The sequence below is a fragment of the Schistocerca piceifrons genome, chromosome 2 (genome assembly GCF_021461385.2).
Source record: "Schistocerca piceifrons isolate TAMUIC-IGC-003096 chromosome 2, iqSchPice1.1, whole genome shotgun sequence".
NCBI classification, from domain to species: Eukaryota; Metazoa; Arthropoda; class Insecta; order Orthoptera; family Acrididae; genus Schistocerca; species Schistocerca piceifrons.
In genome coordinates this window covers 823,802,161-823,827,349 of record NC_060139.1, presented here as the reverse complement: position 1 = coordinate 823,827,349, position 25,189 = coordinate 823,802,161, and the positions used below count along the sequence as shown (strand labels likewise).

Sequence of the window (25,189 nt, the reverse complement as noted above, 5' to 3'; positions counted from 1 at the left end):
ATGGAAAATTGACGAAGTATTAGATGACAATCAGTTGGGCTTTAGGAAAGGGAACGGCACCAGAGAGGCAGTACCAACGTTGTGGTGATAATGGAAAAAATACTGAACAAAAATCAAAATATATTCACTGGATTTGCCGACCTGGAGAAAGCGCTCGACCATGTAACATGGTGCAAGATGTTCGAAATTTGACAAGAATAGCGATAAGCTATACAGGAAGACGGGTAGTATACAACACGAACCAAAAGGAAATAATAAGCCTGGAAGATCAAGAACGAAGTGCTCGGATTAAAAAGCGTGGAAGACAAGGGTGAAGACTTTCACCCCTGCTGTTCAATCTATACATCGAAGAACCAATGAGGGAAGTAAAAGAAAGTTTCAAGAATGTGACTGAAATCAAGGGTGAAAGGATGTCAATGAGCAGATTCGCTGATGACTTGTGAAGAAGAATTAACGGGTATGCTGAATGAAATGATCAGTGTAAAGAGTACAGAATATGGACTGAGAGTAAATCGCAGAAAAACGATTGTAATGAGAAGTAGCATAAATGAGAACAGCGAGAAAATTAACGTCAGCATTGGGGATAACGACGTAGACGAAGTTAAGGAATGCTCCTACATAAGCAGCAAAATAACCCATGATGTACGGAGCAAGGAGGACATAAAAAGGCGGCTAGCACTGACAAAAAGAGCATTCCGGGCCAAGAGAAGTTGGCCAGTATCAAGCATACATTTTAAGTTGAAGAAAAATTACTGAGAATGTACGTTTAGAGCACAGTATTGTATGGTAGTGAGACATGGACTGTGGGAAAATAGGAACAGAAAAGAATCGAAGCTTATGAGATGTGGTTTTACAGAATAATGTTGAAAATTAGGGGCCTGGTAAGGTAAGGGATGTAGAGGTTCTGTGCAGAATCGGAGAGGATAGGAATATGTGGTAAACACTGACAAGAAGAAGGGACCAGATGGTAGAAGTGTTAAGACACCAGGGAATCACTTATGTGCTTCAAGACAGAGCTATAGAGGGTAAAAACTGTAGAGGAAAAAAGAGACTGGAATACATCCAGCAAATAATTGAGGATGTAGGTTGCAAATGCTACCCTGAGTTGAAAAGAGTGGCACAGAAGACGAAGAAAACAAAGCAGTAGTGATTCTGCGTGGCATTGATTCGTCAAGTCCTTGGTAGGCTTCCGCAGGTATGTCGCACCAGACGTCTACGCACAGGTCAGGCAATTCAGGTACATTACGGACCGGTGGTTTGTGGGCGTGGAGCTTATGAGGGCTACTCTCAATAGTAGTGTGACGTAATAAATTGCAATGCTTACACATCGCTGCTTCTCTAAACTTTCGGAAGAGAGCGCCTTTCGTCCGGCAGCGGCATTGTCTTGCTGCTACGACGTTTATATGCTACTGTGTGACGGCACACTTCCAGTCCAATACTGCAAATTAACGAAATTAACGGGTAATTGGTTGTATGAGAAGCTATTGTTACAGTTCGCTGTAAGTATAAGTCAGTAGTAATTGCAAATAAACAAATATCGTACACGACCAGGCGAAGGAAAGGAAAATACAGGTGACTAGTTATCGCACAGGTGACAAATATCTGCGATATATGCAAAAAGCTCTTCCATATCGCCAACTGCTTTAACACAGGAGGCAATTATATCGACAAATACTGTAAGGTATATGACTATATGTACGCTAGATAGGACTTCTATTATTATGTGACATTTTCTTTCTTTATGCCTCACATAAATGCGTACATTAATTACGAGAAAGTAATAAATATTACACTTCGACATTGAATATATCTTACATAACGAATTTCATTCAGAAAATAAGTTTCTACAGATCATCATGAAATATAAATAAGGTACTAAGCAAAACGAGGTTTAGCTACTTTCCCAGGCTCGCATACCCGTTCCGTCACAAAAAAAAACAAGGCAGGGAAAGATTCTGTTACTCATGTACAGATTTATATTCATTTATGTAAATTAATGCAAATCTATGCAGATGGTATGGAACCCAATGTATATTAAAGCTAATTTATGTATACAGATGCAAATTATGAAATCTAATTCACGAATCTAGGAAACTCAGATTACACTTAAAAATCGCAGAAAATTTAATTCTAAAACCTCTATGGAACAATTGCTTCTGAACCTACTGATTCTCAAATATAATGAAGAAAATACAATAACCATTAGTTGAAAACAAGAAATCACGTGCCCATAGGAGCAATTGGTTTGATACACTGTAGATAGGCCAGGAATGTAGTCAAGCAGTAAAATGGTCTGAAAGGATTGGGGCCAGCTTGTCGCCAGTGAACAATTAGGTTGTATAAGGAGCGATCAAAAAGTATGATAATCAGGCAAAATTGCGGTGAACATTGAGGAAATCATCCTACCGATGCCCTAGGCTCAAGATACCTGTTTCGTAAAACAACAGTGTCCTGCTGCGTGAAGAAGTCCGTAACTGCCTGCTGCACATCCTTGTCCAACAGGAATGTTCCACTCTTCAACCGCTTTCTTAAGGGACCGAAAGCGTGATAATCACACTGGAAGAGATCAGACGCTAGGGCGGGTACTCGAGTGTCTTCCGCGTGAGTTGGCCTAACTTCTGTGTTACGACATTTTCGATATGGGGACGTGCGTTATCATGAAGCAGCAGCATCCCTTGTCACGCATGGTGGTTTCCGAGGGGCTTGCTGCCCCACATACATTCTCCATTCTCTGAGAGATTTGTACGTGTTTGTTCTTCGGCAGCCAAGAGAATAATAGCACGTTGCTCCCATTTGAACGTATTTGGTCATAGAATTGCCGTAGTTCACGTCTCCGCATTCATCGTATTCAAGTCGAAAGGAAACAGATCCCACTCTATCCCCTTCCCTGTGCCCGCGCGGTCTAATGCGCTGCTTCCCGAGCGAGAAGGCATGCCGGTCCCAGGCAACAATCCGCCCGGTGGATTACTGTTGAGGTCCGGTGTGCCAGCCAGCCTGTGGATGGTTTTTAAGGCGGTTTTCCATCTACCTCGGAGAATACGGGCTGGTTCCCCATATTCCGCCTCAGTCACACTGTATGCATACATCATAATTACTCTACAACGCAAACATTTGGGGGTGCACTCGTCTGGTGTGAGATGTCCCCGGAGGGTCGACTGCGGGCCGAACCGCACAATAACCCTGGGTTCAGAGTGGGCGGCGGTGGGGTGGGTGGACTGCTATGGCCTGTTGAGGGGTTGTGAACCACTGAGGGCTACGGCGTCTCGAAGCCTCTCCGTCGTTTCTAGGTTCCCGGTTTAATGCATACATACCTACATACATTCCCTTCCCTACATGTCAGTGGTTATATACCCGCATAGGAGTTTTGCTACATATCCTCGGTTCGCAAAGCAGCTTAAATCACTTAATAAAGGCAAGGCCTCTGGTCCCGATTGTACACCAGTCAGGTTCCTCTCAGAGTATGCTGATACAATAGCTCCATATTTAGCAATTACATACAATCGCTCGCTCACAGAAAGATCCGTACCTAAAGATTGGAAAATTGCTCAGGTCACACCAATACCAAAAAAGGGAAGTAGGATAATCCGTTGAATTACAGACCCATATCACTAACGTCGTGATTTCCTGTCAGAAAGGTCACAGTTCGTAGTAATAGCCGCGTGGGATTAGCCGAGCGGTCTGGGGCACTGCAGTCATGGACTGTACGGCTGGTCCCGGCGGAGGTTCGAGTCCTCCCTCGGGCATGGATGTGTATGTTTTCCTTAGGATGATTTAGATTAAGTAGTGTGTAAGCTTAGGAACTGATGACTTTAGCAGTTAAGTCCCATAAGATTTCACACACATTTGAACATTTTGAACGTAGTAATAGACGGAAACTCATTGAGTAAAACAGGAGTAATATCTGGCGTTCCCCAAGGAAGTGTTATAAGCCCTCTATTGTTCCTGACCTATATTAACGATATAAGAGACAATCTTATTAGCCGTCTTAGATTGTTTGCAGATGGTGCTGTCATTTACTGTCTTGTAAAGTCATCAGATGACCAAATCGAATTCAAAATGGTTTAAATAAGATATCTGTGTGGTGCGAAATGTGGCAATTGACCCTGAATAAAGAAAACTGTGAAGTTATTCACATGAGTACTATAAGAAATCCACAAAATTTCAATTACGCGGTAAGTCACACAACTCCGAAGGCTGTAAATTCAACTAAATACTTAGGGATTACAATTACAAATAACCTATATTGAAATGATCACATAGATAATGTTGTGTGTAGAGCAAACCAAAGACTGCGATTCATTGGCAGAACACTTAGGGGGTGCAACAGGTCTACTAAAGAGACTGTCCGCAGCTCGTGGTCGTGCGGTAGCGTTCTCGCTTCCCACGCCCGGGTTCCCGGGTTCGATTCCCGGCGGGGTCAGGGATTTTCTCTACCTCGTGATGACTGGGTGTTGTGTGATGTCCTTAGGTTAGTTAGGTTTAAGTAGCTCTAAGTTCTAGGGGACTGATGACCATAGATGTTAAGTCCCATAGTTCTCAGAGCCATTTGAACCATTTTTACTAAAGAGACTGCTTACACCATGCTTCTCCGTCCTATTCTGGAGTATTGCTGTGCGGTGTGGGATCCGCATCAGGTAGGACTCACGGATGACATCGAAAAAGTACAAAGAAGGGCGGCTCGTTTTGTATTATCGCGAAATACGGCAGATAGTGCCACAGACATGATACGGCTCCGGATACTGAGGAGGGTGGAGCAGTGTCCGATGGCGGTGCCCGTGAAGCAATTTCGCCGGCGATGGTCCATCTCACGGGTGCGAATGATAGGAGACGAGAAACAGTTGCAATGCTTGATTCCTGGTGCGTGCGGAGCCAAGTCTGGCCATCTGCTGCTTGAAGGTTCTGACAAACGTTCCACTTCGCTACTTGGCTTTGGGTGGAACGGTGCACTAGTTAGATGTTGTATGCCATTGCGTTCACAGAATGTTTCAAATTCATTTGAAATGAAAGGAGCGCCGTTGTCCGACGCTATGACTTCAGATAAATCTTCAAGGCAAAAAATTGATGACAGCACCTGAATTGTGCTACGTGACGTAGTCGAGTTCATTGGCACAGAAAAAGGAAACTTTCTATACGAGTAAACGTCATTCCGCAATCAACCAACGAGTACTCCAAAAAGATCCCACAAAGTCTATGTGCACACGTTGTCATGGTGATTGCGACTTAGGCCAAACAGAGAATTTTTGTGGTGGAGCGGACTTATTTTCCGCACATACGTGACACTGTGACGTCATCTGTTCTAATTGGTTGTCCATACCCTGCCAAGTACAGTGTCGACGCACTAACTGTTTCGTACGAACACTCCCCCAGTGTCCTTGGTAAAGTAACTGCAACACTTCTTTTTGCAAGGCTTTAGAGATCAACAAACGTGATTGTCCACTGTCATTTTGAACAAGAATCCCATCTTTCTGTATAGCGAGGTTATGCCAACGTGAAAACTATCGGCGCGCTATAGAGTTCTTCGTGCCATGCAAGGTACGAGGCCAAGATGTGAGAATGAATGTTAGCAGATTCCGTAGCCTGTGCAATTTTCCTATAGTTCAACAGAAAAGATTGAAGCAATTCAGAATCCTGAGCACCGACGTGACAACAAGACGAAGCAGAAGCGACAAAGTCTGCATCAGGGCCAACTGGAAGACGTGAAAGAGCGTTGCATTACCATGTTGAGCTGTCGGACGATGCACAATCTCGTACTGGTATTGAGACAACAAGAAAGCCCATCTTTGTAATTTTTGGGCAGTCCGTACGGGATCCGGTTTCTTCGGATGAAACAAGGACTGAAAATGCTTGTGATCCATTACTAAGGGGAATTTTCTGCCATGCAAATAGTGGTGGAATTTGGTGACACCATACAAAATACCCAGTGCCTCCTTCTCAATTTGTGAATAATTACAGTGAGCTTTGGATAACACTTTTTTATGCAAAAGCGATAGGCATGTCTTTGTGACCAATTCAGTGCGAAAGCACAGCACTGACTCCGTAAGAGGAAGCGTCAACTTGCAATAAAACTGGTTTGTCAGGATCAAAGTGAACCAAGCTGACTCCGTAAGAGGAAGCGTCAACTTGCAATAAAACTGGTTTGTCAGTATCAAAGTGAACCAAGCATCGATCACTGAGCAATCCGTCTTTAAGTTTTTGAGAAGCTACTTGGCACTCATCTGTCCAAACAAAGGTGACGTTCTTGCGACTCAAGCGATGCAATGGAGCTGCGATTTGCGCAGCATTCGTTGTTGTTGTTGTTGTGATCTTCAGTCCGCAGACTGGTTTAATGCAGCTCTCCATGCTACTCTATCCTGTGTAAGTTTCTTCATCTCCAAGTACCTACTCCAACCTACATTCGTCTGAATCTCCTTAGTGTACTCATCTCTAGGTCTCCCTCTACAATTTTTACCCTCCACGCCACCATCAAATACTAAATTGGTGATCTCTTGATGCCTTAGAACATGTCGTACCAGCCGATCCCTTCTCCTAGTCAAGTTGTGCCACAAATTCCTCTTCTCCACAATTATATTCGTTATCTCATTAGTTATGTGACCTACCTATCTAATCTTCAGCATTCTTCTGTAGCACCACATTTCGAACGCTTCTATTCTCTATTTGTCCAAACTATTTATCGTCCATTTTCACATCCATACATGGCTACATTCCATACAAATACTTCTACAGTTTATATCCTCTCTACTTCTACCATCATCAGTTCTTTTGCTCCCCAAACAGCAAAACTTATCTACTGCTTTAAGTGTCTCATTTCCTAACCTAATTCGCTCAGCATCAGCTGATTTAATTCGACTACATTCCATTATATCGTCTTGCTTTTGTTGATGTTCATCTTATATCCTCCTTTCAAGACACTGTCCATTCCGTTCAACTGCTCTTCCAGGTCCTTTTTGGTCTCTGATAGAATTACAATGCCATCGGCAAAACTCAAAGCTTTTATTTCTTCTCCATGGTTTTTATTCGTACTCCAAATTTTTCTTTTGTTTCCTTTACTGCTTGCTCGATACATAGATTGAATAACATTGGGGATAGGCTACACCCTGGCTCACTCCCTTCCCAACCACTGCTTCTCTTTAATGCCCCTCGACTCTTATAACTGCCATCTGGTTTCTGTACAAATTGTAAATAGCCTTTCGCTCCCTATATTTGAACCCTGTCACCTTCAGAATTTGAAACAGTGTTTTCCAGTCAACACTGTCAAAAGCTTTCCCTAAGTCTACAAATGCTAGAAACGTGGGTTTGCCTTTCCTTAAGCTAACTTTGCTATCAACCGAACGCAAAAGTTCATTTTCCCTAAGACTGCAGTTCTGTGACACTGCGAGGAACTGGCAAATCTCTTATGGTTAACAAATGCAACTGAAGACGTGACCAACATACCTCAACTCAGGTTTAAAAAAATCACAATTGCCCAATGTACACTTTAGTCTTGCATCAGATAAAACATGAAACAAAGCACGCAAATTAGCAATATGTTCTTCAGGAATGCAACCTGCTACGACAAAGTCATCCAAATGATTTGAACACTTTGGCACTTGTGCAGTAAGCTGTTTCAAATACCGTTGGAAAATGGCGGGTGCAGAAGCACTGCCAAAAGGCATATGCAAATATTTAATCGATCCCAAATGAGTATTCACTACACACACTTTCTAAGAATCTTCATCGACCAGAATTTGAAGATACGCATCGCGCAAATCAATTTTTGAAAAGTAGCAACCAGCATCTAATCTAATGAGTATTCACTATACACACTTTCTGAGATTCTTCATCGACCTGAATTTGAAGATACGCATCGCGCAAATCAATTTTTGAAAAGTAGCAACCAGCATCTAATCTGTCCATGAGATCCTCTGGGCGTGGCAATGGGTAAGTATCGATCACAGTTTGTGGATTGACTTTAGACTTAAAGCCAACACAGAGACGAATGTGATCAGAAGGCTTGGGGAGTAAAACCAGTGGACTTGCCCATTGACTAGCTTGTACGTGCGGAATAGCTCCACTATTTTGCAATTCTTTAAGTTCAGCAGCGGCTTTGAGGCATAATACAATGGGAACATTTCTGGCCCAGCAAAATTTCGGCAGAGCCCTGTCTTTGAGAGTAATACGTGCAAAAAAAAATTGGTAGCCTTGCTTAAACTTCAGAAAAGAATTTCGAGAATTCTTTTGCATGGAATGCAGGAACTGACAACACAATGTCCTGAATGTTAAAGCCAAACAAATCAAATTAATCAAGACCAAATATGTTCTCACAATCGCATGATTGTAACACCGTAAGAGTCACTGTTCGCGTATGTGAACGATACACGGCAAGCAAAGTACCTTTTCTGAGAAAGAGAAAGTCTTGTCCATTATAAGTCGTCAGGTGGGTGCTAGCTTTAGACAGGCGTGGGGAGCCTAACACTTCATGTGTGTGATGATTCAGCAATGCAACAGAGGTACCTGCTTCCAACTGAAATTTCACATGTTTCCCACAAAGAAGCAAATGAACAAAAAGTTTATTGGACTGGCGTAGCATTGAAGAAACTGCTCACTTGCTAGTTTTGACAATGCCTGTTTGCAGACTTTGAATATACTGCAGTAATGACACGGCCTTGTGACTAAATTTTTGTGAGTGGACCAAATTGTTATTTTGGTTCCGTTGCAAACATACGGATTGTATATGTCCCTTTCTTGCCACATGCGTAACACGGTGCTTGTAGGGAGGGGCAGTCTTGGCGTGTGTGCCATGAAGAGCGCCGAGGGCATTATTTTATTCCGTTCACCTGTGTAGCCGCCTGCTTAGCGAGCTGAGCGGCGTGAAGAGTTGCTTACGAGGCGTGGAGAGCGCAAGCTGCCACAGCTGAGTGGGTCCGTCGCAAACAAGGGACTGAACCTGGCAAATTGCTGGCTGCTCAAACTTATTGGCCAAAAGGGCACCTGAATCTTACTGATCTAATATTTGTACTACTTGCTGAAATGATGGATCGGACTGTTTCAAAATCTGTTCTCTGAGTTAGTCATCAGTTACATTGTACGTGATCGCATCACTCAATGTAACATCTGACTATAAAACACCACAAGAACGTTTGAATTTGCATTTCCTCGTCATACCCTGCAAATCTGTGACCCGCTAACGAAAAGTTTGTTCTGGCCGTTTTTTACAATCAAACAATTTCTACTTAGCTGCTACCACATTCAGTTGTTGATCATAACAGTTAGTTAGCGAATCTACAACCTGATCATAGGAAAGTTCATTCGTAGCGGCGTCAGGGAACAGTTTTTGGATGAGTCTAAACACTGCACTGCCTACTGTGGACAATATATAGGGAAGGTTCACAGTACCTGGTACGTTTGGAGCAATTACATGGGCTTCAGACTGTTGCAACCACTCGAGCCATTCCTCTTCTTGTACATGAAACCGGCGAAAAGACAGTATTGCACTTGGAGCTGCGGGAGGTGTTGCTTGCGCTGCATTAGCAGTTTCGTTCACCAGGAGCTGCTGTACCGTGGTTAGCAGGGAGGATATTTGCTGGCTCTGAAATTTAAACATCTGCATTAGCTGCATTGCATTTAACGCTGGCAGCTGTGGCGCTGGAGCAGGGAATGGGATATGTGAGGTGGGCATATCGGAAGAGACAAATGCAACAAACAGACAAGGCAGGCAAGAGAAAGCAAATTTCTGCAATGCCCACCTGAAAACACTGATTAGCAAAAACATGATAAGAGACTGTTATAGCAAGTAAACACCCCTGCGAAAATTCCGTGGCCACGAGGCGCAGTGTTTTTTTGTATCCTCGTCGTCAATACTGTGTTCTGGCCACTCGTCTAATTGTCTAATTCTCAGACCGCTAGACAACAATTCAAGCAAATCCTAATAATGGAGTTTATTAACACGTTAAATTGATAATAGTTAACTTTGCATATTCGCAAAGGTGTGTCGCAAGCAAATGGCGACATGCAAATAATCAATGTCCTTCGGTATATACAATTTCAGTGCAAGCAGAACAATGCAGTTCATAAGTCACTGCTGTAGCGTTTGTATGACGGCCCATCGTCCACTCCGGCCGCAGCTGTTTTTTTTTTTTCTTTTTGTGATTTTAAACACCTTATACAAAGGCGGGCTGTCAGCAGCAGAGTATGCCGCTCTTCAGCCTTGAGTTTGACAATAAGTATTACATAGAGGTGGCACAGAGAATACAGTCAAAACGGCGGGCAAAAAATGTAGACACTAAAAAACAAAAAAACATGGAGCCGTTCACGCTGGACGAGAAACATCACTAACACTAGTTGAGACGGCGCACATAACATGGATGATGGCGACGGCACACGTGAACGGTACGCAGCTATGCGGCGCGGCGCTTATATTCTCTTCGTGTAGATGCCGCTCCTGTCTTGGTGTCGTCCTGGTCAGCGTACTACCGGCTGACGTCGTCTCACAGCCCGCTTTGCTTTTCCGTTCTCCATCATCGTGCCAGCACTTGGCATTACGCTGGAACAGCGTGCCTCTCTCCTTCTGCCCCAAGGGAAACAGCAGCAATGATTGCCATACTGGCAATCTGTCAAAAATTTGTTGTACTTTCCGTGTGGATTCTTGTCGTGCTGCAAAGAAGCCCATTTCCTCACTCAAGACTTGTGACGTGGCTGTACGATGTTGCAAGGTCGAGTGAATAATTTCTATCCCATTGGGCACTAATCGCATGGGGCAAGTGACATTTTGCATTGTTTTGAGTATGGAGCTCTGAATCCATCAGTTCCATATCAGCATGACTGTCGTGAGACCACCAACCAATGCGAGCAGCAATATTGCGGATAGACAAACCACAGCCTAGATATACTTATATGGATATGGAGTCTGTTCTTTCGGACATGTCGACCTGCAGCCGTCTAGAACGAAATCAGAATTATATATTAATACATTCAGCTGCTGAAGGGCGTTGATATATATCAACGGAGACAGGTGAAAATTTGTGTCCCGACCGGTTATTATAAACGTATTGGTGATCGGTTGTTAATGCTTTTTTAAATAATATAAAGAATATAATATATAAAAATTTCTCTCAGGTTACTGAATGCTTCCAATTGTGAAAGTGCTTCTATATAATTTTTTGCGTAATTGAGGAGAAAAGAATTTATGTAATGCAAATGTCAAAGAAAAAATATAATACAATAAGTACTTCAGCTATCTCATATTACCTTCAGCACACCAGCTGACTCAACCACAGCAGTACAAAATAAGGCCATATTTACAAAATACGTGCGGTCTGAGCTACACAAAGCACAGTGTCCGTTTGGCAAGCACACAAATATACCGTGACGGATCAAGACGCAAATACTGCGGATAGTGTGGCAAGAGGTGTACAGGTGGTGCGTCGTAAGCTACGTCTACGAAAGACAAAAGCTTCGTAAAACTTAAAAAAATTAAGGTGCATACATGCAGGCCATTGCAGTCCCATTAAGGAACCCCACATAAAGCAGAAAAAAAGATAAACTGACGACATGAAAAAAAGGCACGTCAAACTATGTCATTAAAACTGTCATACAGAGTAAAATAGCTAAATTTTCAAGTGCATGCGTATTGTGTGCGTAAAGGATCAACAATCCAAACATCAAGGCATCAGGATCAGGGAATGTCATAAGCACCGCGAACTGCTGACAAAGACCTATTTTTAGTCATCACAAAAACATAATTTACAGGATATAGAAGGTAAAGCCACCTTCGATAAAATAAGGCCATTAATAAGCCCCTTTCTTGAAATATAACTCTCTCAACAGCTAAACGAACAAGTTAAAAATAATGATTTTGACGTAAAATAAAAGATATCGTTGTAACAACTGTCTAAACACTGGTAGCATTGTATCATAATATACCTGATTTCTGCTAATCAGTTGATTGTTTAGCAACTTGTCCTTATCAACATATAGATATAGCTCCTCGAGTAGATACAGCTTTTTCCCTTTTTGAAAAAGATACAGTAATCTCAAGTGTTCTTGTGATTGAGATTGGTGCCACTTAATTTAATACGTTCAGCAAACGCGCTGTTTTGTTTAACCTGGACTTTCTTAGTTAGCATGTGCTCACTGAACCTTATTTTAAACATCCTGTCAGTCTGGTATGTACAGGCTTAAGAAAAATTCGCGTACTCGGACTTCGCAACGCGATTCCTCACATACTAACAGCACGAAAATCACTCTCAAAAAATATTTCGTCCTGCTCATATTTCGATTTCGGGTAGTAAATTGGCGTTAAAGTTTAGCAATCTGGCAACACTGTAATCACAAGTATAATAATTATCTCTGTTAGATCATTAGCTCTGTGTTTTTGGTGCAGTGGATAGCGTTTTGGGTTAGCATGCAGGATGTCGGTGGTTCGATTCTGTGTCGACGCGTATTTGATTTTATTTACTAACTATATTCTGCCATATAATACTGTAATATATACTGTTTCACAACCCACACGTTTCCGACATTTACACTGTTTCTCTAACGGTAATGGAAATTATGTTTCCAAATTTCAGTCGATAATAATAATAGTAATAACGCATAGAGATACTTACTAAACAGCATAAACCGATCAGATTCAGTGTTGAAAGGCATAATTAGTAGTTCCACGGTGATAATACTTACAAATGGTAATCGAGTCTGGAAGTTATTTGCAAAGCATTTTACTAGCCCTACTGGTGACGTAAGGCTCTAACAAAATGTAGCGGACCAGGATGTGGTAGTTTTAGTTGGCATTAAACGAGGGGCCATTGGGTGACGATAAACAGAAAACAGGTTTGGCGCGAAACAGTTCGTGTCAACGACGTGCAAAAGGCTTCTTTAAAAGCTGACCAGCGAAAACGATTGTACTTCAATTTCTGTGTTCGTGGTACGTAAGTGCAAATGTTTTGTAGAAGATCCACTGTAATCGCTGTATCATGATCAAGACGCCAGATACCATGCAGAGTACATTTAGCCCCAACCCAGGAACGAACACTCAACCTTCTGCATGCTAACACGAAATACTATCCACTGCACCAACTCCACAGAACTACTGTCGAATGCTAACACAGGTAGTTAAAGTACATGTTATTACAGTGTTGCTAGATTGCCAATCTTTAACTTCTATTTACTGACCGATATATGGCCAGTATCGATATTTTTTGTGTTGCTAGTATGTGAGGAATTGCTTTGCGAAGACCGAATGTGCGAATTTTTCTTCACCCTGTATATGACATTTCACAGTCATTACTCTCTGATTTGTACACCGACAAAACAAAACATTGTGATCACTGTCCACCGCCTGTTTGCCGATGATGCTGTAGTCTACAGGAAAGTAGTATCACACGGAAGTTGTGAACAAATTAATGAGGATTTGCAGAAAATAAATGCGTGGTGTAATGATTGGTAGTTCTGTCTCAATATTAGTACGTGCAACCTAATGCGTATAACAAGGCGAAAATCCCCATTAATGTAAGAGTACAAAATAAATGCCCAGTCTTTGGAAGCGGAAACATCCGTCAAGTATTTTGGGGTGACTATTCGAAATGATCTTAAATGGAATGATCAGATTACACAAGTAACGGGTAAGGCTAACTCTAGATTGCGGTTTGTCGGTAGAATCCTGAAGCGATGCAGTCCTTCAACAAAGGAAATAGCTTACAATACGTGAGTTCGTCCAGTCTTCGAGTATTGTTCGCCTGTATGGGACCCTTACCAGTTGGGTCTGATTCAAAAGATTGAGTAGGTCCAAAAAACAGCGGCAAGATTCGTGACTGGCACATTTGACCATCGCGAGGGCGTTACAAATCTCGTGGAAAGTTTGAAGTGGGACACACTTGCAGATAGATGGCGCGCTAAACGGAGGGGGCTGCTCACTAAATCCCGAAATCCTATCTTCACCGAGGATGTAGAGCATATATTATGACCACCAACTTTCAAATCGCGCAGTGATCACCATTCAAAGATAAGGGAAATTAGAGCCTTTCAGACAGTCGTTTTTCCCTTGCGCGATTCGCGAGGGGGACAGGGGGGGGGGGGGGGGGGGAATATGACTTTGGCGTGAATTGTGCCCTCCGCCACACACCGCTTTGTGGCTAGCGAAGTACATATGCGAGCGCGAGTAACAAAAGCATGCAAGTAGATCAGACACGGACGGGGGATCACCCTATCGAAGATATGGACTGCAGACGGGGAAATACATTCAGATAAGCAACTTTGACAAAGGCTAGATTATTATTACGAAGAGCTGTGAACGAGTGTCTCTAAAACGGCGAAGCTGGTCGAATATTAACGTGCGACTGTCGCGAGCATCTACGGAAAGAGGTAGATGGACAGTCAAACCACCACTAGGAGCTAAATGGTTGGACATCCACGGCTCTTTGCAGAATGTGAGGTTCGGGGGCTTGTCAGCTCTGTAAAATAGGATAGATGGTGATCAGCGACATCTCTGCCGAAAGAGCACAATACTGGTGCACGCGTAAGTGTTTCGGAGCACACCGTTCATCGTACATTGTTGAACGTGGAGCTCCGCAGCAGACCATCCTTAAGTGTTCACATGTTGACCCAATGACATCGTCAAATACGATTGCAGTGGGCACGGGACCGTAGGGATTCGACCGTCGATCAATGGAAACGTGTAGCCTCTTCGGGTGAATTACTTTTTTATTATACAAACGCCGTCATCGAGGTGAACGACGGCTCGAAACGTGCAGCGCACCACGGAGGCAAGTTGGTGGGAGCTGTATTATGCTATGGGTGACATCACGTTCAACCCCGAACTGGTGTTCCGCTAACGACACCCATGTCTGTAACTAACCAATTTCCAGAGTTTGCAGAAAAGGCTCGCTTTGAATAACTGACATAAGCCAGTAGTAAATTGATCATTATTGAGACAAGGGGAAAAAAACCGAGCGAGGTGGCGCAGTGGTTAGACACTGGACTCGCATTCGGGAGGACGACGGTTCAATCCCGCGTCCGGCCATCCTGATTTAGGTTTTCCATGATTTCCCTAAATCACTCCAGGCAAATGCCGGGATGGTTCCTCTGAAAGGGCACGGCCGACTTCCTTCCCTAATCCGATGAGACCGATGACCACGCTGTCTGGTCTCCTTCCCCAAACAACCAACCAACCAAGGGAAAAAAAAAACGTAAATGTGAGCTGCACTGTTCACATTTTATAATCATTCGTACATAATTGTTTCTTTTTTGCTATCGCTGTTGTAGCCCTCAGTTTGAAGACTCGTTTCACGAAACTTTTCGCGCTAGTTTATTCTGTGCAAGTGCCCTTATTCTGGTTAATTAACGCAATCTGCATCCACTTGCACTATTCGAGTCTTGATCTCCCTCTATAATTATTTTATCACTCACACTTCCTTTACCAAACTGACGATTGATTTATACCTTTCAGGATCTATGTCACATAAATTCCTTTATTTCCCCCAAATCGATTCAGTATCTCCTCATTAGCTATTCGATCTACCCACCTAATCCTCAACAATCTTCTGTAGTAATACATTTCTTCTGTGAACTGTAATTATTAACCATATCCTAACCGCACCTGATATCCACTGGCATCTTGCTGACTGATATATTTTTCATTATATACAAATATTTCGTCCTTATAGACACAGATGAAAATTCTTGCTTGACACACAGTTTCTACTCACGAGGACACCCACGTATGTAGTCCCGACGATTCTCCAGTGAATAAAATTTTCAGCCACTCATAAAATATTTATCATTCGCCGTACACTTTCTCTTGTGTTGATATTTCAAACGAAAGCGTCAAGTCTGCAGGTCTCCACCTTTGCCGATAGCAGTCCAGTCTCGGATGACTGTTAAGCTCCACGACGCCACACTCGTAGTATATTGAAAATACTACTTGTGTAACTTTTCATCCACTTATTCCAGACGGAGCATAACAGAATATCTTGAAACGTGAGTCCGCGAAGTGCAAGCCATTAAGACGTTCGACTACTATTTCGTCACAAAACTCACCACTCTTTTATACTAACTTCTACTTGCAACAATTGCATTCGCATTTTCTGAGTGAGCACTGCTCTACATGAGCAACAAGCAGCCATATGACTGCACCCTTATGGCAGCAGGGTGTTTCAAAATGAATGGAACTAAAAGAAAGTACACTTGTGACTACAGTAATGACTTTATTTCAGAAGTGCATTTATAGTCTGGAACGTTTATCCTGACAGTTCCTATGGATATTCACACAATTTTGATATGGCTCCATGTGTGACACTGCAGTTGTCTATCCGGTACTGCATTTCCTGCCAGACCCGTTCGAACTTACCTGACTATCTGGTGCCTTAGCTGCTGTAAGTCCTGCGGAAATGGGAGCACGTAATCTGTGTCCTTCACAGTCCATTGTTGTAAGGTTGTAAGGTCAGACGACCTGGGGGGTGGGGGGGAGGGGGGGGTGGGGGGGAGGGGGGGTGGGGGGGGGAGGGGGGGAGGGCGGGGGGGCAGAGGTTGCGCACAACATGAACGGCACATCATTCGACCCAGCACGACCAATCCAAAACTGTGGAAGATGTTCCTTGAAGTGACTACGTACGACGTTACATCAATGTAGCAAGGCTCCGTCCTGCTGCAAAATGAAATGAGGTACCTCTTCTGTCAACTAAGGCAATGACCAGAGAGAAAGCATATCGAATTAGGTTATGCCTGTAACAGTTCATTCTGCAAAAAAGAAAGGACCAAGATTATGCTATTTGTGATCATGCAAAAATTTTTAAGTTTCAGAAAATCACGGTCATGTTACAGAAAGAGTATGGGTTCTATGTACTCCATATTCTCAAATTATGTCCTTAAGTGGGGTGTGGCTTCGTCATAGAACACAAGTCTCTGCGAAACCATCCGCTTTCATACGTGCTTGAACATCAATGCTTAATTTTCTCCCCTTTCGTTTATCGGCTGGTTTCAACGCCCACAGCATCTGATTTCTGTAAGCAGACACTTGCGCAGTACAAGCCAAATTGTTGACTGCGTCACATTTCTTTCTCTGGTGCTTCCTTCGTGGATTGTACGAATATGCACTTTTCCAAACTTCGTTGGAAAAGTCTTTGAACAACGATTATTAGTGATATTCTACAAGACAATACGCCTTTCCCATCGCTGATGCCACTAGTTTAACCGCTAACGATAGCGATGAAAAATAACAGCGATTTTTCATCTTTTCATTGTTACCAACCCAAAATATGAGAATTAACATTAAAGTCTATTTGTGTATTTCTGAAATAAATTCGTTGCTGTAGTCACAGGAATACTTTTTGTCCTATTCATTTTGAACAACCTTGTAGCATTTGTGATAGTACGTATTGTTGTAGGCTATTGGTGGCTATGGCGAGTGACTTTTGTTTTGTTGTGTTGGCAGCACCGGGACACGCAGGAGACGCTGGCCGTGCTGGACAGGCTGGACCTGGACACGGAGAAGCCCAGCGACGAGGAGATCGCCCGCAAGTTCGGCTTCGAGGAGGACTACTTCAACGGAACGCTCTCCAGGTGGCAACACATCAAGCCCAAGATATGGTCCCTCTTCGACGAACCCTACTCCTCCAACGCCGCCAAGGTGCCTACTTACTAGCATGTCATGCAAGTGTTTTCTGTAAATGATGTCCAGTCGAAGCACCCAGAAACAAATAAGAAGTCAGAATCATTTTAATCAAACGTCACCGTGCCTTTCAACTAAAAGTATTTTTTCAATGACATCTAAACCAGCCCACAGAGCTACACAAATTATTTATCGTACCTGGACGTCTTCCGTGATAAACTTGTAGAACACCACTTCTGGCAGCTCTTGGCTATTGTGGATGTCAGTGCTGGTTTCTGGCATCTAGAGAAACGAGGTTTTGTTCCACCTGGACATGACGACTCAGTCTTATCATAATCCTTCTAAATGGCTAGTGGCCGTGGGCTACTATTCTGGCCCATGATGGCAGGTGTGTCGTTTGGTTAATGAGATTATAATATTTTAATTTGCCCGCCCGGTTAGCCGAGCGGTCTAATGCACGGCTTCCCCGCGCAGGAAGGAGCGCCTGGTCCCCGGCACGAATCCGCCCGGCGGACTTGTGTCAAGGTCCGGTGAGCCGGTCACTCTGTGGATGGTGCTTAGGCGGTTTTCCATCTGCCTCGACGAATGTGGGCTGGTTCCCCTTATTCCGCCTCAGCTACACTATGTCGGCAATTGCTGCGCAAAGAAGTTCTCCAAATACGCGCACACCACCATTACTCTACCACCCAAACATAGGGGTTACACTCGTCTGGTGTCTGACGTTCCCTGGGGAGGGGGGTGGGGAGGGGGGGGTCTGCCGGGGGCCGAACCGCACAATAACACTGGGTTCGGTGTGGGGCGGCGGAGGGGTGAAGTGGACTGCAGCAGTCGTCGTGGGGTTGTGGACTACTGCGGCTGCAGCAGGGATGGAGCCTCTCCGTCATTTCTAGGTCCCCGGTTAACATCCAACATACATATTTTAATTTTCTCAAACAATCAATTTGTAACAACATTGCATACCGTAAACAGCATAGCTAGTGTCTTCTCTCAAAGAAAATTTCTCCCATCAGTATATGTTAAAAAGCACGTTCAAAGATCACTAAGAGGAAAATGTGGAGTACGGGATGACAACAGAAATATTTCAGCTTCCAGTGGGCGTAATTCTTTAATTGCACCAGCTGATTCTCAACTAAGCATATTAGAATCCTGCGGTAACATACACTGAGGTGACAAAAGGCATGCGATACCTCGTGTCGGACCTCATTTTGCCCGGCGTAGTGCAGGAGCTCGATGTGGCATGGACTAAACAAGAAGTTAAAAGTCTCCAGCAGAAATAGTGATCCATGCTGCCTCCGTAGCCGTCCGTGTGCAGGACTATATCCCATAAAGGTTCGACGGGATACACGTCCTGCAATCTGGATGGCCAAGTCATCCACAACAATCGCAAACAGTCGTAGTCCGGTAACATGCACCCGGTGTCATTGCCCAAAAAATTCCATCGATGTTTGCTGCAAATTGTCTCCAAGTGGCAGAAAATAAACATTTCTTGTCAACGATTGGTTCAGTTGAACCAGAGAACCCAGTCTATTCCATGTAAACGCAGCCCACACAATTATCAAGCCATCACCAGCTCGAACAGTACTTGTTGAATAACTTGAGTCCATGACTTCATGGGGTCTGTGCCATACTCGAAACCTACCACTAGCTCTTACCAACTGAAATAGGGGCTCATATGATTAGGCCACGTTTTTCCAGTAGTCTAGGGGATATGACCACGAGCCCAGGATGTTAAATGTCACCGTTTTCGTCGTACGTCTCACATTGATTTCTGCGGTTATTACACAGTCTAGCTATTCTGTTAGCAATGACGAGTTAACACAAACGCCGCTGTTCTCGGTCGTTAAGTGAAGATGACGGCCGTTGCATTGAGCGGGGCGAGAGATAATGCCTGAAATTTTGTATTCTCGGCACACTCTTGACACTGTGGGTCTCGGAATATAGAATTCACCAACGATTTCTGAATTAAATGTCCCAGATGTCTAGCTCCAACTAACATTCCGCGTTCAAACTCTGCTAATCCCCATCATACGAGCATAATCACGTCGGAAACCTTTCCACATGAATCACATGAGTGCAAATGATAGTTCTGCAAATCCACTAACATTTTATACCTTGTGTACGCTATACTACCCCCATCTGTGTATGTTCGTATAGCTATCCCATGACTTATGTCACCTCAGTGTATTTTTATCAGTTTTTCTCTTTTTTCTACTTAGGTTAATTATTCATACTATTCAGTACCGTTCAGGGTTTCAGCTCACCAAGCGAGTGGGCCCGGGTTCGATTCCCGGCAGGGGACTGTGTGTTGTGTGTCCTTCATCATCATTCTCATCATCATTAACACACAAGTCGCCGAAGTGGTGTCAACTAAAAAGACTTGCAATACGGCAGCCGAACCCCGACGGCCGGCCGGTGTGGAGGAGCGGTTTCTAGGCGCTTCAGTTTGGAACCGCGCGACCGCTACGGTCGCAGGTTCGAATCCTGCCTCGGGCATGGACGTTCCTTAGGTTAGTTAGGTTTAAGTAGTTCTAAGTTCTATGGGACTGATGACTTCAGAAGTTAAGTCCCATAGTGCTCAGAGTCATTTGAACCAGTCGAACTCCGACGGGGATATCCCGGCCAATAAATGCCATACGATCATTTTATTTCAGTACCGTTACATGGTAATGGACTGTCAATCTTTTTTCATTTTTTCCCAGATACTGAAGTAAAAAACCAAGTCAGTCATGAAACCATCGTCGCCCAATTTTCGAATTTGCACCTTAGTTGAACCAGTGTCTTGCCACTGCTATCTAATTAGTGTTTCGTGTGCATCCCACAGGCGTAAAAGAGGGAGAAATCGTTCGGAATATTCAGCTTCTCTAAATATGATTCCGAAATGTATTTACCCAAGCGTTCTTCCTTTGGAGCCTACAAACGCGGTAGCCACCGAGCACTTTATTCCTTCACACAGCTCCGTTTGGAATGTTGTTCACCAGATCGTGTGAGATATTTAACACCTCAGTAGTCCCATGAAATTAATTTCAATGTTCTACCATCAAAATACTTTGAATTTTAGCATTTCTTGGTAAGAAAAGAAAGACGAGCGTCCAGGATGTGCCTTATGTACAACACTCGGATAAACGCGTGCGACTTATCCAACTAACTAATTGATAAGTCTGTGTAATTAGAGCAGTTGAAGACATTGACTGAATAAGCGTGAGAGAAAACGAACAGAACAGTAAAAATTGTTTTCGTTAAAGTGATATGTTCTCAAAATTATGCTTCCGGTGTGTTTGAAAATTTAAGTTGGCACTCTGATTGTGTTACTAGGCTTGTGGCAGTGAAATGTGGACTTCCAAAGCGAAAACATTCAAAAACTGAGGGTTATGAACGGAGAGATGCATGTTGGGATTTACTAGGTGGCACAATAATTTAAAGAAGAGGATCAGGGTAAAGCAGGGGGAGAACTCGTGATGTTCAGGAAATAAAGTGGAGGCGTTCGAGATACGTAGACACATGATTGGATTGTTCGACAGAATTTCGAAAAATAAAATACACATTATTATGGCAAGCGAAATAAGCTCCATTGAATGCTGCACTACACTTCAAAATGACATATGTACACTATTTTTCGTGATTTAAACCATTAAATATTGTAAAAGTTACGTACTTTTTCATGCTTAGTACAACGTGTTTCGAGAATTTGTTTTCGTTGTCAAGTGCAGATATAAACGTGATTATAATGTGTGTGATGTTCCCATGTCTATTTTCCTGCCTCTCTTGGACTGTAATCGTCTTAGAGTGTTTTCTGCATGCTAATGTCAGGAAAACGCCCCAAGACGACTACAGCAAAAGAGAGGCGGAAAAACATACATGCAAACCTCTCCCGTAACAGCCACGTAAATGTTCTAGTAATGCGTTGTGCTACGCAGGAAAAAAATACGTAACCGGTGCAGTGTTCCACTACTTAAATCATGAATGACGTAGATGTACGCATTCCAGAATCATCGATTACGATGAACGAAATCAATACTATTTTCAACGTAGTCACCAAATCTTTGTGAACTACGTCCGAACGTTCTACGCCCGGTTTCCCGGGTTCGATTCCCGGCGGGGTCAGGGATTTTCTCTGCCTCGTGATGGCTGGGTGTTGTGTGCTGTCCTTAGGTTAGTTAGGTTTAAGTAGTTCTAAGTTCTAGGGGACTGATGACCATGGAAGTTAAGTCCCATAGTGCTCAGAGCCATTTGAACCGAACGTTCTATCAGATTTAAGTCCACTCCCTCATCACGTAGCCATTTGAGAGCTGCTGTGTGGACACCCTTACCGTCGGAAAAATCTCTTTTCCCCCAGATGTTCTTTCATCTTACCGAAAAGAAGGAAATGACGTGATGCAAATCTGGACTGTTTGGCAGATGCCTCGCAGCCCTCTATCGAAAACGTTGAAGCACAACGTGTGTTGTAGCTGGTGCGTGGAGTGTTGCATTGTCGTGCAAAAGAACAATACCTTTGGCTAATTTTCCACGGCTCTTGTTCTTTATTGCGTGACTTAGCAGTGTCATGTTGAACAATATGAATCGGCATTAATGTTCGAACGCTTTGCCATGAACTCTGTGCATACAACTCCTTCACAGACTAAGCTGTGGATGCAGAAAACCTCTTAATAGTCAAGGTCGCAAATATATTTTTATTTGATTACTAATTTCGGCTCATCTACAATTCATCTTAAGGTCACACAAAATACACACTCCAAAAATGTTTTGCATCACCTCGGTTCCCTGAACTCCTGAAGATAGATGTTGACTGTGGATATTGTATCACAGTCCCTTCGACCGTTCAGAGATGTCACTAAACCGGCCCAAAGATGTAAACAACCATGCATGAGCAGCGCCTGTTAGACGGAGGAGGTCCGACAGCCGATCAGTTTCAGGCATTCCACCAGGAAGGAGATACACGGCTGTTGGTGTCTGTAGCTCAACAATGCCTAGGCGGTCAATACCGCGGTTCGATCGCGTCCGCATTGGTACTTTGTGAGGAAAGGCTCTCAACAAGGGAAGTGTCCAGGCGTCTCGGAGTGAACCAAAGTGATGTTCTTCGGACATGGAAGAGATACACAGAGACAGGAACTGTCGATGACAAGACTCGCTCAGGCCGCCCAAGGGCTACTACTTCAGTGGATGATCGCTACCTACGGATTATGGCTCGGAGGAACCCTGACAGCAACGCCACCATGTTGAATAATGCTTTTTGTGCAGCCACAGGACGGCATGTTACGACCTAAACTGTGCGCAATAGGCTGCATGATGCGAAATTTCATTCCCGACGGCCCATCTTTGCAACCATGACACCATGCAGCGCGGTACAGATGGGCCCAACAACATGCCGAATAGACCGCTCGGGATTGGCATCACGTGCTCTTCACCGATGAGTGTCGCATATGCCTCCAACCAGACAATCGTCTGTTTGAGGCAACCCGGCCAGGCTGAACGCCTTTGTCACGCTGTCCAACGAGTGCAGTAAGGTGGAGGTTCCCTGCTGTTCTGGAGTGGCATTATGTGGAACCGACGTACGCAGCTGGTGGTCATGGAAGGCGCAGTAACGGCCGTACGACACATGGATGCCATCCTCCGACCGATAGTGCAAACATATCGGCAGCATATTGGCGAGGCATTCGGCTTCATGGACGACAATTCGCGACCCCATCGTGCACATCTTTTGGATGACTTCCTTCAGGATAGCGACATCGCTCGACTACAGTGGCCAGCATGTTCTCCAGACATGAACCCTATCGAACATGCTTGGGATAGATTGAAAAGGGCTGTTTATAGACGACACGACGCACCAACCACTCTGAGGGATCTACGCCGAATCGCCGTTGAGGAGTGGGACAATATGGACCACGAAGTACACCGGCATACATCAATGCAAGAGGACGTGCTACTGGGTATTAGAGGTGCCGGTGTGTACAGCAATCTGGACCACCCCTCTGAATGTCTCGCTGTATGGTGGTACAACATGCAATGTGCAGTTTTCATGGGCAACAAAATGGGCGGAAATGATGTTTATGTTGATCTCTATTCCAATTTTCTGTACAGCTTCCGGAACCCTCGGAACCGAGGTGATGCAAAACTGTTTTTGATGTGTGTACAATCCAATAGACAATTTGTAAACTATCACAGGCTACTAGGTCGTCATATGCAATGCACACTGGCAGAATCAAACATTTTATATATGTGGGCACTGTGATCACATTTGTCACATTACTTTATTCCGGATAACGTCAGAAGCAGTGACTGTTACTGATTCTGTGGAATGAGATACCTGCTCCACACTAGAAACTAGTACTATGTAACATCTGTAGTCGGAGAAAACGTTGGCCACGACCTTCCCTTTGGATTTCTTCCGCAGAGGCTAGGAAGTGAGTCTCCATTCCACCATTCCATAGACACCCTCTTTGTTGTAAGTGTGAAATGATGGATCCTTGTCTCCTAGCCTGTAATGATACGGCTTACGAAATCATCGTTTCCCACGCAGTGACTCAATAAATCTTCCGTTTATGTATGCAGATAACACCAATAGCGGAACCGAGCGTGAGCACAAATTCCGATACCGCAGACGATCTCAGGCAGTGGAATGATCACTGTGTATAGAAATGCTTATCTGTTGAGCATTATGCAGAGATATTCATTCTGCGATTGTTGCGAATCAGTTCCTTGATTACTGGACGCGATCGATGTCGATGGACTTCCTTCCCAAACAGTATCACACGTTTCTGAGCGGTCCCGGTCAAATTGTTGGCACCATTTCTCTACGGATAGACACGACATTGTGTTTGGTCCACATACCGCCAGAATTCTACGGTGAATCTGTGTGACATTTAGACGTTTTGCCAACAAGAATCATGCTGTTCCACCCACATCAACACTGGAGTAAGTTTCCAGTAGCTGCGCTATTTCACTCGCACACTGTGATCAATCTGTTATCTGTGCCGCAGCAGACCCTTTCGTGCAGGAAACGCAACGACATATGTTACTTTCTAAAGTCTCAATGTAGATAGGTCAAGAGCGTTCGTTTGCTGAAGGCGTAAGAAACTAAGTCATGGAGAGTGGATAGATAATATAGAACAAGCAGAAGCCACCTGAATGCTTACAGCTGATGACCATGTTTCATATAAATGTGTAGAGGAGTCCTTCACCTAACAAACAGATGAGGATAATAATAATGATTGTCTCGTTGTTGTTGTTGTTGTTGATGATGATGATGATGATGATGATGACAAAGACGAACTCATTTCGTTTGTTTTTTAGATAAAAGGCACTTTTTAAGATAAACATCTCATCACTGCGCGACACTTGCCTTTATCCATTTCTGCGAAACCTGTGACATGATCGCTTAAGACGGTTCCCAACAAACACCTGGGCGTTGTGGTTTGTTGGAAATTTGAACAAATTCATCAAACGAATCACGCTTACCTATACTTGCACCGTTCGACAGATTTTGTCTCTTTTAGATAGAAATATACCACACTTATCAACGAACCTTGATATATCTCTCTTACAAGTACGCACTCCTCTGATCCGAAATGAAAGTTAAAAAAGTGGAAACGGTGCTCGGTCGCAGCCACCGAGATT

General features: G+C 43.7%; 1 protein-coding gene across 1 annotated transcript in view; it reads left to right on the top strand.

The window, feature by feature from the left end:
• Nucleotides 1-25,189, top strand: part of LOC124777450 (potassium voltage-gated channel protein Shaw-like) — a 390,403-nt gene that overhangs the window by 284,170 nt on the left and 81,044 nt on the right. The window contains exon 3 of the mRNA XM_047252866.1: nt 17,402-17,596. Coding sequence (XP_047108822.1) covers nt 17,402-17,596 — 195 coding nt within the window. The remainder of the gene's footprint in view (nt 1-17,401; nt 17,597-25,189) is intronic.